The sequence below is a fragment of the Sesamum indicum genome, linkage group LG8 (genome assembly GCF_000512975.1).
Source record: "Sesamum indicum cultivar Zhongzhi No. 13 linkage group LG8, S_indicum_v1.0, whole genome shotgun sequence".
In the NCBI taxonomy this organism is placed as follows: domain Eukaryota; kingdom Viridiplantae; phylum Streptophyta; class Magnoliopsida; order Lamiales; family Pedaliaceae; genus Sesamum; species Sesamum indicum.
The window spans coordinates 10,228,548-10,244,291 of NC_026152.1; the positions used below are offsets into that span (position 1 = coordinate 10,228,548).

Below are 15,744 nucleotides of genomic sequence, written 5' to 3' on the forward strand. Positions count from 1 at the left end.
AAGGAATTCATCAACTGAACGGTCCAAAACTGACTGGAGCTACCTTAATGAACGTGCAACACAAACTCTAGATTGTGAAAGCAACTCCCTTTTATCATAGACAAGCAATGGTCAATTGCTTCTCCACCAAAATTTAAAAAAATGGCAAACAATGAGTTCTCAGATAATCAAACAGCAAATAGACATTCAACATATGATCCAAACCGCCATTCTGTAGAGCATCAATAACGACAGAGATGTACAAAATCAATGACCATCAACAAATATTCCGGCCATATACGACAAATTTCTTAATAATCAAATCATAATAAGCAGAAATTAAGATCAACATGTAATGCATGCATACAGCTTGCACATGAACTCCAACTGAATAAATCCCTCACCAGTTTCCTCATCGGCTCTTGACTTCCACCCTTCACACCGCTGGGCAGACCCCCACTGCATCCTGTAACAGGTGTTTTGCTCGATCACTGGACGCCCACTCCAATCCCCTTTCAACCTTGGATTAAAATGCAGTATCCTAGGTGGGTCCTCCCCATCCACAGTTCTCAACCCCTGCAACTCTATCAGAAACTGTGACATCATTGTGCTCCCTCCACCCTTGTTCGACTCTTTATCCATGTGGGCCCAACGTGGCCTCCCAACTACCGTGATGTGGGAGCCCAATGATAAACCACACGGTATAACCATCATTTTCCCTTTCTTCACAAAATCATCCCCAGACAGCTCCACTGAATTCGGACAGGGCTCCTCTGCCCTTTTCGCCTGGTTCTCCACCTCATTCAGCACTTTCCCTGACTTCAAATCCTCCAAAACTTCCTTACCTGACGCAAATGCATCCCTAACTACCTTATGCAACTCAGAAAAGTCATCTTTACTCACACTATTAAACGCATTATCATCGAAAATGAGGCCCGAGATCTTCCTAAATTCACCCATTTTCCGCTCCTGTGCCCGAAAAACAAGTTCTTCTTTCTCCTCTGTAGAAAACTGGTTATCATTTTGGGTTCTGAATATTGGATGGGAGATAAGGGGTAACGCGAACGCTATCTCAGGAGATTCTAACCCTAACCCTGCTCTCAAAACCATAGGAATCTCAAAGCTAATGAAAAGCAGATACAAAAACAGCAAACCCGTCAAGACTTGAATCAATCGGGCTCGACTCAGTGAGATCAGCGAGTCGAACTTGGCTCGCTTATACATACCCATCTCCTACGTAAACGCCAGAAGAAAACAAAACCCAAAAAAGCTCTGGGGTTCTTGAGTTCTTAAAACAATGCAATCGCAGATCAAGAACTTGTTTCCCAATCAAATCCCGGGCTTTTTCCCAAAAAACAAAAATAAGGTTAGTTCATCAGCCCAGATGAACTAACACATACACACATTCACATTCACACGCATCAGAAGCCAATAAAAAAAAAAAAAAAAAGCGACAGAAATTCAAAAAACAATCCAAAGTGGAAACTGATGAATCCAATGCTGACAGTGGGAATGGCGTTTAAAGGAGGAGTTTTTTTTTCCTGTGAGTTGTAACAGATCAGGTGAGGTTGGGAGGAAATTTTTTGAAAAGATGGAAACGTCGGCGTCTCAGGCTCCAAGACAACAAACGACGTCGTCCAGCTTTCCCCAGCATTATTAATTGTAATTAACAATTAATGTCGATAATTAATTATTGTTTAAAGTAAAGAGTGACAGATGAATGGTGATGGAGTCTTCAGTTTGGTCTCTCTCTGTCACAAGATTTATTAATTAATTGTGTTTAAGGCTAAAGAGTTGTTCAACTGTCTGTTAATGCAAATTAATTTAGATATTAATTTATGGTTTTCAACAAATTAAAGAAGGATTAAATTGAGATTACAGTGAGCTTTACACCTCAAATTTAGTGGTTCGGTCTATATATGTTAGGATTTAGGAGTCTATGATATTTCTTTTTTTTTTTTTTTTAATTTTGGATTCACAAAGCAGTATATTGATTTTATCAATATATTAATAGAGTTAATTATACCTCGACTTTTTCTAAAAGTGCTAAATTACACTTTCTTTTAAAAAAATATAAAATTATACTTAAAATCCCTCAATAATTATCGTTTTACACCTAACCCCCTTCTGTGAAGGATTTGACAAAAAATATTGACATAAGTAAAAAAAATTATATAAATTTTTAATTTTTCTTATTATTTAATATTTTTATGTGTATTTTTATACTTAAAAAGAGAAAAGATGTAATATGTCTATATATGAAATGGGGATAAACATCATTATATTTTTTCTTTTATAAATACAAATTGTTACATGAAAATATTAAATAATGGGTAAAATTAAAAATTTGTACAATTTTTTTTTCTAGCATCAATGTTTTTTTATCTTAACAGAAAAAGATCATGTGTATATAATAAATTTTTAAAGGGGGTGTAAGTATAATTTCAAAAAAAATTTGGGAAAAGTTTAATTTTATATTTTTTGAGGGGGTCTAAGTGTAATTAACGTTATATTAATATAAAAAATACTATGAAATAAGTTCACGTAAAAAGTGAGACAAATCCGCATACATTTGATACACTTGAACACATTATACTAAATTTGTCCATAACACCTCAACTTTAACCATTAAACTAAGATATTATTGACAAAAAGGGATAAGTTTATAAACGCATTATTTAGGAAATTCTTTTATCAATCATTACAAAAGAAAAAAAACTATCATTATGTTTGGTTTCGTTTTTAGAGTGTTTTTTGTTGTTTTATGGAAATAGAGAGAATAAAGACAGATATAAATAAATATGTTTTAGAAATCGTGTGTATGTTTGGATTTATTTTTGGAGATAACTTAAGATAATATAAAATAGGTGGTATATATTTGGTTTTATATCTTGAGAGACAAAAGTCACTATTTATTGTCAATCATATCTTTTTTATAAATATTTGTGATTGTATATATATAGTATTTGTATTGAGCTTGAATTATATGTATATTATTGTTTTTAAATTCGGAAGAAATATATTTAAAAGATAAATTTTACTGTTTATTATCAAATCATGTATATTTTATTTGCATTAAAAGACAAAATATGATTTCGAGCAATTTGGTTGTTTTAAAATTTATAATAAAAATAATACTGAAATTAACAAAAAATAAGAGTGTATACTGATGAGTGCAAAAAATACATGAGTAAAATCTTTTATGGACTTGGGCCCCTTGGTGAGCCGGATTATTCGTAGTCTTAAAGATGGGAACCTGTAAAGACAATATTAGCATTCCAATATTCAAGTCAGTACGTACTATCAAAATGATGATATTGGGAAGAAATAATATGAAAATGAGAGAGCGATTTATGATGAAAAATCATGAGTAAAAACGAGTGCGTGTAATGGGAATTGCTTGTGAATGCTCGAAGAACCATCCTCAGCTTGAGGGGACCGAATCTAATTTTATAGCCAAAGTCCCCTAGTGGTGAGGAAGTCTAGCCGTTGAGTGAGTAGGGGAGGTGGTTGTCAATGAATAAGCCTTTTTGGAATTTTGATCTTGTTGGTTGGAAAAGTCTAAGAAATCTAACTTGATTAGGAAACCCCAGAGGAATGAGAATCCCACCTCTCCTCCTGGACCTCCTCGTTAGATCCCACTTTCATTGATGTTTGTCCACCTAGACAAGCGCATCGCTAGCTGCCAGAGTAGCTTTGGGCCCCCTAGGCCTCCAAGAGATGGGTCCTTCTCTTGGGCCTTAACTTTCTTAGGCCGCAACTGGGGGACGGCCCATGAGGCCATTCCAAATATCTTCTCTATATATTGGGTCTTTTGGGCCTCTGTTTGGACTGATAAATAGCTGTTCATTTCTGATCACGTGATATATTGTTAAAACCTTTTCATTTAGTATTATTGAAATTATTAAAGTCAAATACACAATATATTTAAGAATATGGATAGTTAAAGTCTTCAAGTAACAAAATATAACAAGTTTTAAAATAATTTAAATGAAATAATCAATAATTCAAAATATAATTACAACCAAAAATCTTTAAGAACATCTCAAATGCCAAGTTTCAACTACAATCACACCTGATAACTTAAGTAAAAAATCAAAAAATAAAAAGAAAAGTCACAAAAAACTTAGGAACCAAATGAAGATTTATTTCAAATTAATCGTATACGTCCATCGAGGAAGAGAGAATAGAGTTTAATTTATGAACTTTACGCTTCTATAATTTAAATATAAAATTATTTCAAACAATTAATTAAATTTATTTATATATAATTTTAAAAGAATTATATATTTAACGATATTGTTCGGTTTTTGGTGTCTTTTTTTAGTTTTAAATAAAAACCAAACCAATAAGTGTAGTACAATTTTATTATAAATTTAGAATTGCAGTTTGAAAAATAAATCATAAAAAACGGTTCGACTCGATTTGATTCAAGTAATTTGCATGGTTTTATTTTTTTTTTATCACCCCTAGGAGTTTTTTTTTTTATTTTTAATTTTTATTTTCAAACACTCTCACTTTTATTTTTATTTAACTTATAATTTTCTCTACAATATATTCTCGTTAAAAAAAATAAAAGCAATTACAAACACCTTCTTTATTATAAGCACCAATCATGTCAAAAGATTTTTCGAATGGAAAAGCACATAATTGATATATATTTATGAAAAATGCATAGAAAAGACTCAAACTTTGAATGCACAACTTACCACCCCACTTTGAGAAAGTAGATTTTATTTTTGAAATTTTGAGAAAAAGTATGAGTAATAAATATTTATAAATATTTTCTAAGTTTAGTAATTATTCAATAATTAATTCAACTCGTTAGTTTATGTTAAATTTCTATCAATTTTTATGGTGGACTAATTAAAATGTTGTCTTTGTGAATTATAAATTATAATGACAATTGTTATTTTTAGTGATTTATTTTTAAAAAATATTTGTAATTATAAAAAATTATAAATTATAATTTTACTTATTTTTAAAAAAAAATTCAAATCTATTTTTGAACTAAGTGAATAATTTTTTTTAGTTTTGCAAAATATTCTATCCAACTCATCCGTTTTCTTTATGCAATTTTTATTTTTCTTAAAAACAAACAAAAAGATAAAATAAGGGCGAAATTGATAATTTGAGGCACCCATACAAAAATTACATAATTTCATCAAAATATTAAATAGGTATTGATGATTATATAATAAAAATTATATTTTTATAATTATGATAAATTTTTAAAAAAATTCTTTGTGATTTCCTAGATTTCACATTTTGACTTTTTATCATGAAATGCTGAATTGACACGTGGAACCTTATGGGACAAGCTCAAAGTCAACCCCCTAATAACTCTTGTTTGTGTGTTATAGTTTAAAAAAAGTTTATTAATTTTTACTTTCTCCTCCAATCCCTAGAGAAAAGGGATTCACCTATTTGTTCTTATCTTCTAATTTTTCTTGGGAGAGGAGATGGAGAGGTATATGCAAAAATTTAAAAGAAAATTACATTGCCCTTTTTGGATATTGGTATGATTATGTAAGGATATTTTATAATTTGAAAAAATTATATTTAATATTCTAAAATTTACTTTTATCTGACAGATAATTTCCTGCATTAGTATTTGAATTTGATGATATAAAAACTAGATAAAAATTCATATTTACCCCCAGTTAATTTTATTGTAAGTCAAACAAATTTTTTTATGGTCAAATTATCCTTATGTATCTTCACGCGTTAATGGATGTGAGCAGGTATAGCTTCCCCTTTATAAGGATAGTTTGATCGCAAAAACTTTATTCGACCTGCAATAAGTCAGTAATAAGTTGATCGGTGTTAAATATCGAGTTTTGTTCAACTTTTTCATTAACATCAATAAATTCGATACATTTTGATTAACAGATGGACCTATTTGTTGTACTAAAACAAAATCTCATCAATATTGGATGTAATCTTTCAAACCACAAAGGATCTATATATAATTACACCCAACTTTAGTGGAGGTCAATATAATTATCCCAAAATTTAAATTAAGTTTTTTTGAAATTATAGTTAAACTAAGTTAAATAAAAGTGTTTGAAAATATAACTTCTATTTTACTAACCATTTCTACATCAACTTTTTTGAATTTATATCCATACACTTGTAATTTATTTAATCACGGTTTGTTTTAAATCAAGTAGTTTTGAAAAAGTATAAGTTTTTGCAAATTCTCCCGAGATATAGTTAAAAATTGATGCTATAGTTGATATTTAATGCACTCAATCTATAAATAATTATCACATATGCTTTAATTTTTATAAGAGTAGAAATTGTTTTAATACCTGAATTTTAATATTATTATTAAAATTGACACATGAGTTTTTGTAAATGATCGACTTGATACCAGAGTTACTTCATAAATATCAAATTGATACATGAGTTTTTGCAAATATTCGGATTGATACTTGAGTTTCTCCATAATTATTGAAATAAATACCTATGTCTATCTTAAAATATTTTGTAAATATAAAAATAAATTTTAATCAAAGGGTAAATTACAACGACCTCCCATGAATGCTACATTAAATGTGTGATAAGCTGTGTAGTTAGATAAACGTTACATATATATAGAGAAAAGTATTATTTTAGTCCTCTGGCAGATTTTCGGACAATTTTACCCCTATGAATGCATATGGACTAAAACTGCCTTTTAAAAGTTACATAGGGGTAAACTTATTTGAAAATCTGCCAGAGGACTAAAAGTAAGTAATTTCGTAAGTTGTTGGACCTAAATAAAAATGGACATAGTTATCGGACTAAAATTAAAATTAGGCATGCTTAGCAGACTAAAATAATACTTTTCCCTATATATATATAATTAAAAAAGGATAAGAAAAAATAAATTTTAATAATCTACACATTTAATGCACAAAGCATCAAATATAACATGAAATATGATTCACCTAGTAACTGTAATTAGCTGATGAAAGTGATAGCAATTAATAGTTCTGCGTTGCACTTGTCAAAGTAACCCTATCCATTTTTGTTTACTATACTTGCGGCGAGTTGTTCCTGTTTGTATATAATAAATAATTTTTTATATTTTAAAATATATTATAGATAAGAGTAAAATATATAAATTAATATATTATATTAAAAAATAAAATAAAAGAAAGTTGATTTATTAATAATTTGAAAAGTGAAATGAGTTAGTTATCTTATTAGTTTGAAGACATTTTTGACTTTATAAAAATTAGTGCGACGGAGTCATAAACCACTATTTGTGAGTATGAAATCATTTTTCTTTTTATATTAACTAGTTGTTGTGGCACGTCGTTCCTACGTGCATATAATAAATTTTTCACATTTTAAAATATATTACAAATAAGAGTAAATATATAAATTAATACATTATACTAATAAAAGAAAGAAAGAAAAAAATAATAATTTATCAATTAATGTAAATTTTGAAAAGTTGAATAACTTAATTATTTTATTATGAAGAGTGTTTTTTTGTTTCACAAAAAAATAATGCAACAATGTCATTAACCGTCGTTTGTGAGTGTAAAAAAACAGTGTATAATAATAATAATAATTACATCCTTAAGTCAAACTCTGCACCATCCCATGCTAGCTTTAAATGATTTTTGACCTCAGATTGTCAAAACCTGTCTAAGTACAAGGTTCATATCAGCCAGAATATGCACTAAGAAAATTGGAAAAGCACAAAATTATAGATTTGCATTAAAAAAAAATGGTAAATGATGATTTTTGTAATTCGATCGATGTCCGTTTCTTATAGTGATATAAGTTGTCCAATCTTTTTATCTGTAATTAATATGGAACGTTGGTCTATACACTAGAAAAAAATTACTATTGGCTATAATATTAATGATTATAGCTAAAATTCATAGTAAATAATTTATTACTAACTACGATTAATAAAATCGATACAAAAAATTAGATTTCACTATGAAAAATTATTTATCATAACTTTTAGCCATGATAAATATTTTGAGACACCTTCGCTCAAAAATTACGACTAACAACCGTTGCATGGTATAAGTCAATATCTATTTACTATAATTATTTATTATTAATTATAATTAAATATTATATTTCTTAGAGTGATATCAATATAGTAAATGCATATTCCAATCATTGCTCATTATTTCTTTGGTAAAATTTCTATAGCCATCCAATGGAATGAAAGGGTATTCTTCCGGCCCAGATCATATTTTTTTATTGCAAAATAGAATAGAAATATTATATTTAAATAAAATATAATATTATTTTTTATATATAAAAAAAATCAATTGGTTCCAATTTAGCCGTATAATGACTTATAACTTATGGAGTTTTCAAGAAACTCTTACATGCAAAGAGACATAGGAGACATTGTTTGACATATATACCAAAAGCTATGTCAGTAGTGTTGTTATTAATTCTACATAAAAATTGATGCAAATTTTACATCAATCACTAAGAATGTGTCTTTTTGCAGTTGCTCATAATGTTTTTGCATTGAATGCTATAATTAATTAAGGAGCATCTTTCTACCTAAAAAGCACTATAATCAGGTACAATTATTTGTCTGCACCTAATTAATTATAGAGTTAGAATTATGTTCTATGATCATGAATTTAATGTTTGGATAAATTGCATTTCATGATTCGGATCATGTCCGTTTTTACACTTTGTCATATATATTTTTTTTGTATCAACTTATTATTTCAACTTTACGAAATTTGCACTTTGCGCTATATGAATGTTTTTTGGTTAATTTTTCTGTCGAAAAAAATATCACGTGCACTGCACATCTGATATCTAAAGGCAATGTGACGTGATGATTTTCATGTGTGCACTGCATGTGATGTCTTTCCGGTAGAAGAAATGATAAGAAAACGATCATATATGGCAAAGTGCAAATTTCGCAAAGTTGAGATGGCAAATTAAAAAAAGAAAAGGATGACAAAGCATAAAAACGGGCATAGTTCGAATAGCAAAATGTAATTTTTCCTTAATTTGGGCACTTATTTTTTTCCTATGATAAATTTGTACTTTTACCGTGCTTCCAAACAACCTAATCTGTCTATTCATAAGGATTGTTTGCGAAAACTTCTACTTTTAGAAAAGTGATTTTAATAGAAAAAAAATAGAAGTTATAACATAATCAAACATGAACAATATTTTCAAAAAAAACTAAAAAATAAATAAAAGCTAAATTGGGTAATGTTTGTAAAAAAATTACTTCTTAAATAAACTTAATTGGTTAAAGAATATTTTGTCAATATGTATTAAAAAGATACTATGTTTGTTTAATATTTGCACTTGCCATTTGATAATAATAATTTTTTCGCAAAAAATTAGTAAGTTTTATTGCAATTAGTATATCTCATACAAAATTTTACAAATATTTGTCATTTAAAATTATGAATATTAATGAAAAAATTAAATATTTAATTTAATAATATTTTCATTATGTAATAAGGTTGTTCAGTAATTCACGCTAACGTTGCATGCTTGCCGAAATATATATTTATTAATTAATCAGCAATTTTAGTTTATATTTTTCTATGATACAGGAATAATATCCAATAATATAAAAAATAAAATAAATAAATTTTAAAATATTAAATATGTGAAATTATAAATATTGTTAGAAACTTAGAGATAAATTATTCAAATTATTTGAAAATTCTAACATCAACTTTAGATGAGCAATTTTAAAAATAAATTGAAAGGCAAAGTGAAAATAAGATTATTATACTGAAAGTAAAGTAGTCCGAAAAAAATTGAATTTATTTACATAAAAATCAAAACAGCTAGAATGACCCCCGATGTGCTTCGAACTTCGATTTAAAAGTGCTTCTTTTAGCAGTTTCAAAAGTAAAAGTTGATATCTCAAACACTTCAAAAGTATTTTTTCTGAACCTAAAAGCTGAAAAGCGCCTTTAAAAATCTCGCGCAAACACTCCCCATAACTTTGTATAAATCTTCTTAATTTCTCCACTTTTCTTTCACATGTTATTTATAGTATATTTCTTCAGCCCTTATATTTATTTTTTTAAAATTATATTATTTGAAGTCATTCTTCTTTTCACATGTCATAACACAATAAATACATTAAAATACTTTAAAAATATGAAAAATACTAGAGATTCTTTGAACCATATATACAAAATCAGGTCGAGTTTTCTACTTTAAATCCTCTTGCATTTTTTTTAAATTAATATATATATATCACATATAAAAAGATTACATTATATATTTTATTATAAAAAAGTTATAGACACGATATGTATATAATAAATAAAATAAAAATAGAATTTAGAATAAAAAATTCAATCCGACACAAAATTATTGTTCTTGCAAGTAATTTTCATCGTCACTCATTTATAAAATAAAAGTTCAATTATACTTACGCTTCATTTGAAAATGTGAAATTATGCTTTCCTCTAAAGGAGTTTTAAAATTATACTTACACCCCTCATGAAAATTCACTGTTTACATATGACTCCCTTTCGCTAGGATCTTGAGGAAAAATACTGACTTTAACAAAAAATATATATATATATTTAAATTTTTAATCTTACTCCTTATTTAACATTGCCATGTATATTTTTGTACTTATAAAAAATAAACATAATATAAATATAAAGTGGGATTAACATCATTATATTGTTTCTCTTATAAGCACAAAATTATTACATGAGAATATTAAATAAGAGATAAAATAAAAAATTTATGTATATTTTTTTGTTGCTAAAATCAGTAATTTTTGTCAAAAATCTAACGAGAGAATAAGATGTAAATGATGAATTTTCAAAATGGTGCAAGTATAATTTAAAATTTTCTTGAAAAAAAGTATAATTTTTCATTTTTAGAGGATTTTAAATGTAATTCATCCTAAATTTCCATGCAGAGTTTTGTACGCGAGGATGACGTGTTAAGATATGAATATTAATAATTTAAAGTTTTAGAGGAACATGGTTAAACCTGCAAAAACCGCGTTGAGGTTAGAATTAATAAAAAGAAGAATTGAAAGTTGTTGCAAAAAGAAAGAGTTAAAAATTTCAAAGTATATGCAGTTGATGCTCTTGAAAAAGAACAAGAAAAAGGCACGATGATCTCTAAGAAATCGTCCACCAATCCAGGAAAACGCACAAACCCTCCTTGAAAAACAAGAACACAGCCAAATTCAAGAACCTGTCAAATTTCTTCACTAAAACCAGACGCCAAACATCAATTTCATCATCCTTCATTTCCCTTTGTCCCTTTGTCAACCACACTCTTCAATGCCACAATCCACTCTCTTTCAACACCCATGTAAGTATATATAATCATCTGCCTACGTACCTCCATCTCAACTTCAGTTTCGGCTATAGAGGAATCGGAATCTTTTCTTCTTTTTCCCAAGAATTAACAATGGCCGCCGGAGAATTTCCCACTGTCGACGTCTGCCCCTCCATCGGGAGAGAGAAGGACACGGTAGTGGCGGACATGGACGGGACATTGCTCAGAGGAAGGAGCTCGTTCCCTTACTTCGCGTTGGTGGCCTTCGAAGTCGGAGGAGTGCTCCGGCTTCTCTTTCTGCTGCTGCTCGCGCCGCTCGCCGGAGTTCTGTACTATTTCGTCTCCGAGTCCGCCGGAATCCGCGTGCTCATATTCGCGACGTTCGCGGGAATGCGGGTTTCGGATATAGAATCGGTGGCGCGGGCGGTGCTGCCGAAGTTTTATTCGGGCGATCTTCACTCGGAGTCGTGGCGGGTATTCTCTTCGTGCGGGAAGCGGTGCGTGCTGACGGCGAATCCCCGGATTATGGTGGAGGCGTTCCTGAAGGAGTTTTTGGGGGCGGATATGGTGTTGGGGACTGAGGTTTCGACGTACGGCGGAAGGGCGACGGGGTTTGTAAAGGAGCCGGGGGTTTTGGTGGGGAAGAATAAGGCGGAGGCGCTCAAGGCAGCGTTCGGGGAGGCGCCGCCGGAGATTGCGCTGGGGGATCGCCATACCGATTTTCCCTTCATGAGTTTGTGCAAGGTTAGTCATTTACTACTACTTTACGTGGCCCAAAAAAACAACAAAAATTATTATTACTTTTTAAAAATTAAGATTCAATAGAATTTAATTATTGCTAAAATTCTCCTTTCTAAATTTTTTATAAATAATTAATAACACAAATATACATAAAATTTAATTTTGAACTTTTAATCACATTAAACAAATACACAAAAATAAAAATTATATTTATTAATGTAATTCTTGTAGCATCTTATGTTCTATTTTATATATAAACGTGCGTATAAAAAGATTATATTATTAATTTTATTTAACAAAAAGTATTCTACACGTGATATTTATTTATCTATACTTTTATATAATTGAAAAGCACAATTTTGATGTCTTCAATGCTTATAATCGGCTATTTTTTATTTATTTTTAATTATTTTTCTCTCAATCATAAACTTCTGATTTCTAGCTCTTTTCAACTCTCTATTTCTTTCCGTTCTCAACTTTCACATTTCTTTTTCTCCTCCCAATCTTTTTTCCATAACTTTTTCCTATTTAGTGTCCCATAAAAAAACAATTGATTTATTAATTTTTTGAAAATAAAATAGTTTTAAAAATTATTTAGAAAGTACAAAAAAAAGGTTAAATAGGAGAATTATTTTATATTTATTTGATGTAATAAATAAAAAATGCAGGAAGGTTACATAGTGCCACCAAAGCCAGAAGTAAAAGCCGTAACAATCGAGAAGCTGCCTAAGCCGATCATCTTCCACGACGGCCGTCTCGTCCAGAAGCCCACCCCCTTCCTCGCTCTTCTCACCATCCTCTGGATCCCCGTCGGCTTCCTCCTCGCCTGCCTCCGCATCGCCGCCGGCTCCCTCCTCCCTATGCCCCTCGTCTACTACGCTTTCTGGGCCCTCGGCGTCCGCGTCACCGTCAAGGGCACCCCTCCGCCCCCCGTCCACAAGTCCTCCACCCAATCCGGCGTTCTCTTCATCTGCTCCCATCGTACGCTCCTCGACCCCATTTTCCTCTCCACCGCCCTCGGCCGTCCCATCCCCGCCGTCACCTACTCCGTCTCCCGCCTCTCCGAGATCATCTCACCCATCAAGACCGTACGCCTCAGCCGCGACCGAGCCACCGACGCCGCCATGATCAAGAAGCTACTGCAAGAAGGAGACCTAGCTATTTGCCCGGAGGGCACCACCTGCCGCGAACCGTTCCTCCTCCGGTTCTCCTCCCTGTTCGCGGAGTTAACGGATGAATTAGTGCCGGTGGCGATGGTGAACCGGATGAGCATGTTCCACGGTACGACGGCGCGTGGGTGGAAGGGGATGGATCCTTTCTACTTCTTCATGAACCCAAGCCCGGCTTACGAGGTGACGTTTTTGAACAAGCTGCCGCGGGAGCTGACTTGTGGAGCCGGGAAATCGAGCCATGAAGTGGCGAATTATATACAGAGGGTGATAGCCGCTACGCTGTCGTATGAGTGCACCACTTTCACGAGGAAAGACAAGTATCGAGCTCTCGCCGGAAACGACGGTACGGTGGTGGAGAAGCCGCGCCGCCAAGTAATGGGTTGTTGAGCACAGCAATAACTACGAAATCTCAGTGGCCGGAAATGAAATGACAACTTCTGTTTTGATCTGCTGTTGAATATAAAAACTGAATAAATCGTAAGATACTGTACACATAGAACCGTATGTTTGGATTAACTGCTAAGAAATATCTTTGTATTTCTTAAAAACATTTTTGAAAATATTTCTGACCAGTGAAGAAATATTAAATAGAATAAAAACTAAAAGCACTATAGACACTTGTGAAAAATGAGTTCTTGACAAACAATTCGCATTTAGTGTTAATTTTTTGTAAAGTTTATTAATTATAATTATTTTACTATAGTCAAAAAAGTAAAATATAATTTAATGATATTATAAAAATACAAACGGAGTCTATTCTTGTTACATTTTAAGTGGTTTAATTACTTTAATATTAAAAAAATAAAAATATAATTAGAACAAAATCTATAATAAAAATATATCAAGCTGTGACAGCAATTTAATTTTTTTTTTTTTTAAAAAGGCTGAGTTGTTGACAACATTCAATTATGGATGTTGTCCACAACAAGCCCTAATTTATTAAAAAAATAAAATAAAAAGTCCTGACCGCCAGTCTTCAGCTCTCGTGTGTCAGCTTTTTTTCTTTTATATTATACATTATAAATTTAAATAATATATATTATTATTTTTAATATTATATATTATAAATTTTTAATTATATATTAAATATTTTTTAATTATAATCAACATTAAAAAATTTATTAATTAAAAAACTCGCAATCAATTGTTATAAATATTATAATAAATACACATATTATTTATGATTAGTTAAATAAGAGGTGATCTTGAATGACTTAAAATTGTAATAGTGTATTAGGTGCCAACAAAGACTTAAAATATGCCGATATCTTACAGAAACTTTTTATTGGTTCACTCATTTTTTTTTTGTTACTACCGATAAATAAATTATAATAATTTATCTCGATATACAAAATAATAACGCAATTAAACAAATACATCAATATAATAACGATAATTAAGTTACAAGAACTTACATTAAGTGAGAGAAAAGTTGAACAATATTATAATATTTGTAATAATTGATTGTAAATTTTTAATTAATAATGATGCCTCGTAAAATTATTGGGCCAAGCCCACAAGCTAGACATACTAACACAACCAATAAATAGCCCAATTAGCCCATCAACAGCTTGGATAAAGGGCCCATCAACAGGGTTGATAAAAAGGGCCCATCAGCAGGGAGGAAAGACCCACAAGCTTACTCGTGGACTTACTGAACTGGTATGCCCAAGAAATAAACTCATTTCAACCGGACACTATATCATACAACTAGGAGGACACATCATATAGCTTGCCGACACACTTGTACACAACACCCTAAAATAACTCCAACTGGTTCCAGGTAATCGATAGATAATGAGCTGGAAGATTAGTGAATAACTAATTCTCAAAATTATAGGTAGATTTGACAGGATTTAATCCAATTCACGTATCTCAATCAATACTTATCCAAATCACCAACATATTATTGCGGATGACAACTGACTTAAAGAGCTTTCTAATGTGTGTAGAACGCAAAAATTGATCCCATATCCAACTCTGTATCAGCCTATAAATAGAAGTCTTGTGCAGGTTTTTGGGAACACGGTTCACCATCACACTTATTCTCAAACCCTAACTTTCTTGCACCATTCTCGCTCATTTTTTAAGTTATTTCAAGCCTATATTTTGCACCCCACACAAATATATATACCTTATCACCATTTTATACTATTATTTCACTTTAATTCAAGTGTTCTCATTCATTTCTTCACAAAACGTTACTAACTTGAGCATCAGAGTGCTAACTCTTTTTTTGCAGGGCTAGTCCTTCAATAATGTTAAGATTTTCTTGAAGATCCTTCGACCCTTGTGGTATGCCCAAGTTTCTGGTACACATCATCGACGCTCTCTGTGGGAAACACTTGCGCTTTGCCGTGAAAAATGCCAAATTCCAATAATGGAGGTGACCACAGATCTTATGAAGAAGACTCTTCTCTCCCTGCTGCATCTGAACCTATTGTTCCACCTATAGACCCCACTTTAGCAGATGCTAACATTTCCGTATCAGATCCAGCTCCTGAGCAAGCAGCTAGACCTGCTGTTCTAAACCTGTTCTTTTGTGAGCAGTTTCGACAATTCATTATGGAAAACTCATCAACTC

The 15,744-nt window shown here is 31.0% G+C and overlaps 2 protein-coding genes across 2 annotated transcripts in view; one reads left to right on the plus strand and one right to left on the minus strand.

The window, feature by feature from the left end:
- Positions 1-1,537, minus strand: part of LOC105168172 (hydroxyproline O-galactosyltransferase GALT6) — a 5,299-nt gene extending 3,762 nt beyond the window's left edge. The window contains exon 1 of the mRNA XM_011088129.2: positions 384-1,537. Within this exon, the coding sequence (XP_011086431.1) occupies positions 384-1,209 (826 nt within the window). The 5' untranslated portion in view covers positions 1,210-1,537. The remainder of the gene's footprint in view (positions 1-383) is intronic.
- LOC105168173 (glycerol-3-phosphate 2-O-acyltransferase 6-like) lies at positions 11,089-13,781 on the plus strand. The gene is made up of 2 exons (XM_011088130.2): positions 11,089-11,991; positions 12,657-13,781. The coding sequence occupies exons 1-2, from the start codon at positions 11,380-11,382 to the stop codon at positions 13,545-13,547; spliced, it is 1,503 nt and encodes a 500-aa protein (XP_011086432.1). The 5' UTR covers positions 11,089-11,379; the 3' UTR covers positions 13,548-13,781.

Excerpts from the sequence above, each read along its gene's own strand:
- LOC105168173 (XM_011088130.2), top strand. The coding sequence starts at position 11,380 with ATGGCCGCCGGAGAATTTCCCACTGTCGACGTCTGCCCCTCCATCGGG. Across the intron at positions 11,992-12,656 it reads CCTTCATGAGTTTGTGCAAG|GAAGGTTACATAGTGCCACC; the intron begins GTTAGTCATTTA and ends TAAAAAATGCAG.